Source organism: Nannospalax galili, unplaced genomic scaffold (assembly GCF_000622305.1).
Source record: "Nannospalax galili isolate Female #2095 unplaced genomic scaffold, S.galili_v1.0 scaffold315, whole genome shotgun sequence".
Lineage (NCBI taxonomy): Eukaryota > Metazoa > Chordata > Mammalia > Rodentia > Spalacidae > Nannospalax > Nannospalax galili.
Window position 1 is genome coordinate 1,803,591 of NW_008336851.1, and position 4,048 is coordinate 1,807,638.

Here is a 4,048-nt window from a genome sequence, read left to right on the forward strand (position 1 = left end):
TTTCCTAGGTCAATTTATTATGAATTTCAATTGCTATGATTTGTATTTATTTTAAAATAATTAGAATATATAAAATAAGAAAAATTTAATCCTATAGAGTAAAATTTATCTGTGATATGTGATATGTTTTGATCAATGGATCCACTAGGATTGGCCAAATCAAGAAACTTATGTATTATATACTATTTTTGTATGTGATAACATGTAAAAGTACTCTCAGTAATTTTCAAGTGTAGACATATTATTTTTAACTAGAGTCACCATGATATAGTCTCTCAAACTGATATTTTTTCATACCATTTGACTAACCTAACCCACCATCTCCCAGTGTCTGGTCATGATCATTTTATGAAAGGGCTTTAAGTCTTCCATCATTGACAAGGCTAGATTATTACTATCTTTATTTCCCTTGCCTGAATTCGTCTCTGTGCATTAATCTAGTAACTATAAAGAAAATTGTCAATTCTAACTGACTTACTAAAGATGAACACACAGACTCTGAGATTTAATAATAAAGGACCATTCCTGTGAGTCCTAGCAGTTGAGAAACTGAGGCAGAAAGATAGTGAGTTAGAGGCCGGTCTGGGGTACACAGCAAGACCCTCTTTTGAAATACAGCATACATACATACATACATACATAAATACATACGTAAAAATCCATTCACTCACAAGGCCAAATGAAGCTTTCTCTAGTCAATCCAGAAAACATAAACTAAACATGTTTTCCTAAAAAAAAATTATTTCTAAACCAAATCCTCTCTTCAAAACAAGGTGCTGGGAGAGTTAAAGTTAACAACACTAAAGATAATTTAAGAAAATCATTAAAAAAAAAAAAAGCTACCTTGCAATGTAATACAAGCTTATACTACAGAGATTCTTAACCTTGGATCCACTCTTAAGTGGATCCAGAAGTGTGAATTTTTGTGGTTATAATTTCCATATGATTTCTCAAAGGAATTTAGGAATTTGGGATCCCCCAAATTTTAAAGGCTCTAGGATAAAAATATATCTTGCTGAATAATTTCAAAGCAGTTTCAACCTTGGGCAGGTGTGGGGAGTGGTGGTGAGGCATGCCATAAGCAGAAGGCACAGTCCTCAGCTGAAACTGCCCAGTAATCTGTAAGCCACCAACACAACACAGCCCAGCCTAGCCCTGGCCTCTGCTCAGGAGTACTCAGAGATGTCCTCATGTTGCAAAGCAGGACATATGTGTGGTACATAACCATTCTCACTCAGGGCCAACACACAGAATGCCAGGAGCTTCAGGCTTGTAGCTTTCTAGAGCTACAGATAAGGCTGTAGCCTTGAACTCCCAGAAAGGGCTGGGACTGAGACTCCTAAATAAAGGTATCCTCTAGGGATCCCAGATCCTTAGATTTTAGAAAATCTGGAAGTTCTTTGATTCTGGAATGAGCTGAGCTCCATTTAAATAATTTCTTTTATTGGTCATGAAAGCTATGCTTCCTAAAACTCTACTGAAAAAGGTTTTCCTGCTGGATCAGGAATCACCCATAGCTCAATAGTTTAGTCCTGTACCTGCCAGGTAACTGGAAGACGGGCAGTCTCCATGGCACAGGTGCTGGAAGGGCCATACATCACCCCAAGACCCTGGAATTTCCTCATGTAGCAGGTCCAGAATTTATAACATGGACTTAGCTACTAATTTGCCTCCAATGCCCCAGTACTCAGATTACATGTGTGCACCATCATGCCCAGAGAAGCTACTGGCTTTTATAGGTTCATGTCTGTAAAGCTATTTTGTCTACTATCTCCAGTCATTAGAATGTCTTCCCTTTCTATGTTTAGGGAAGGAGGAAATGAGAAACAGAATCCTTGTAAAGCATGTTTCCTTTGTGAGTTCTTTCACCTCTGGGCACAGGCAGGCAGCAGCATGAAATTGAATAACAATATTTGTAATGTTCACAGAGTGGAGAACATCTGAATAATTGCAGCTTGGATGCAGAAGGATCAGACTGTACATGAAAATGTGGGTTTTTTATGATTGTTTCCTGAAACTCGTTCTAATCCCTTAGAATTGTTTACAAATACCTTACACAGATTTTCTTTGGGTGACACACACATTCAACGATATAGGAAGGGTAAAAATCATTCTCATTTTATACACGTGGAAACTGAGTCAGTGAGACTGAGTGACTTCTTCATGGGCTCACAGGCAGTAAGCAATGGAGTTTGCATTCTGCTTTGTAGGCCAAGGCAAAAAATCTTTACCCAGTGTTGGTAACTTTATTATTAGGATCTTGGGGTCTCCTTTTCTGGAACTCTTAAAGAGCTATATCAGCTTTAGGGGCCATTTTTTGTCTCCTTTTAAAAATCAGTGCTTCAAGCTTTAGCAGATAAGAATGAGGATAGCAGGAAGAGAACAAAGAATTTCTGGGCATGTGCAGCACTGTCCCTATTGATGGCTCTCAGATCTGAGTGCACACAAAAATCACTCAGGGATGCTTGATTCACGAGCTGTCTCCCCAGAGTCTCCATATGTATGTGGTGAGCCTTAGGAATCTCATTTTCATAAATACTCCAAGAGATTCTTGGTGTAGGAGTCCTGCTCCTCGACCAACAGACATTAGGGATCTGCTTTACTAACCCCAGAAGGAGGAAAGTAACAGCAGTCCAAACCCAGTTATTCCCTGTTTGTCCAGTGCCTGAGCACACTACAGGCATTAAACCAATCTGAAAATTATATTCCTTGAACAACTAACTATACAGATGTAGGCAGACAGACAGACAGGTAGGCGGCATCCCTCTCCAAGTTCAGCAGGCTACTTTCCTCACGTATTACCTTGTTCCACATTCTCCACTGTCCCACACTGAGCCAACAGTCCATCCAACACCTGTGAAAGGAAGCTTCAGTGTCAGAATGGGAAGGAAAGATCATAAAAAACGACAGTGATTCCCTTAGCAAATGAAACGGACTAAAAGAAGGACAAGAGAATAATGTAATTAAATTTCAGTTCTTCCACAAAATGAACGAATCTAAATATTCAGGACTTTTATTTGCTAAACTAATAGGCTGGTTCCTAATAGTCTATCACTCAGATGACACCACATAACTTCAGAGTCTTGGTAACTGAATAATCACATTCACAGTGATGCCTGGAACACACTGCTCTTGAAATGATCACAATAAAGGACAAGCTCATTTCTCCTTCCTGAGAGATTCAGCAAGTCTTCCTTCAGCTTCCTCCAGCAATCTCCTTATTTTACAAAGTATGTCTGAGGGCAGGGCGTGGTGGCGCACGCCTTTAATCCCAGCACTTGGGAGGCAGAGGCAGGTGCATCTTTGTGAGTTCGAGGCCAGCCTGGTCTACATAGTGAGTTCTAGGACAGCTGGGGGCTACAAGGTGACCCTGTCTCAAAAAGACAAAATAAATAAATAAAATAAAATAAAACAAAGTATGTTTGAAAACTTTCACAATAAAAAGTTTGTTCTTAGGGACAGAGAGATGGCTCAGAGGAGATTCGACAAGTTCGTCTGGCCTCTGTGGGCTCCTGAATGTATGTACACAGTACACATAAATGCACACAGGCACACATACACATAAAAATAAATTTTTAAAAATTTTTGTTAAGATTTATTTTATTCCTTTAAATTGTGTGTGATTACTGCAGAGGAGAGTACAGGTGCCAGTAGAGGTCAGAGGCATATGATCTCCTGGAGCTGGAGTGGAGATGGAATTATTGGTGGCTGTGAGCTGCCCCATGTGGGTGATGGGAACTGAACTCAGGTTCTCTGCTTGAGCAGTAAGCACTCTGAACCATAGAGCCATCTCTCCAGCCTCTGTTTTCTTGTTTTTGGTTTTTTTTTAAAGCAAAAAAAATTAATTAAAACATTTTTTTCCTGGGTCTGGAGAGATGGCACAGTGGTTAAGAACACTGGCTGTTCTTAAAGAGGACCCTGGTTCAATTCCCAGCACCCACATGGTAGCTAACAACTGTCTGCAGCTCCAGTTCCAAGGAAATCCAACCTCCTCTTCTCGCCTCCATGGGCATTGCATGGCACAGGTGCACTTAACACACATGCAGGT

The 4,048-nt window shown here is 40.0% G+C and overlaps 1 protein-coding gene across 1 annotated transcript in view; it reads right to left on the minus strand.

Annotated features, from left to right (window-relative positions):
- Igf2bp2 (insulin like growth factor 2 mRNA binding protein 2) overlaps positions 1-4,048 on the minus strand; it is a 38,739-nt gene that overhangs the window by 33,122 nt on the left and 1,569 nt on the right. Inside the window, exon 2 of the mRNA XM_008831335.1 lies at positions 2,803-2,867. Within this exon, the coding sequence (XP_008829557.1) occupies positions 2,803-2,867 (65 nt within the window). The remainder of the gene's footprint in view (positions 1-2,802; positions 2,868-4,048) is intronic.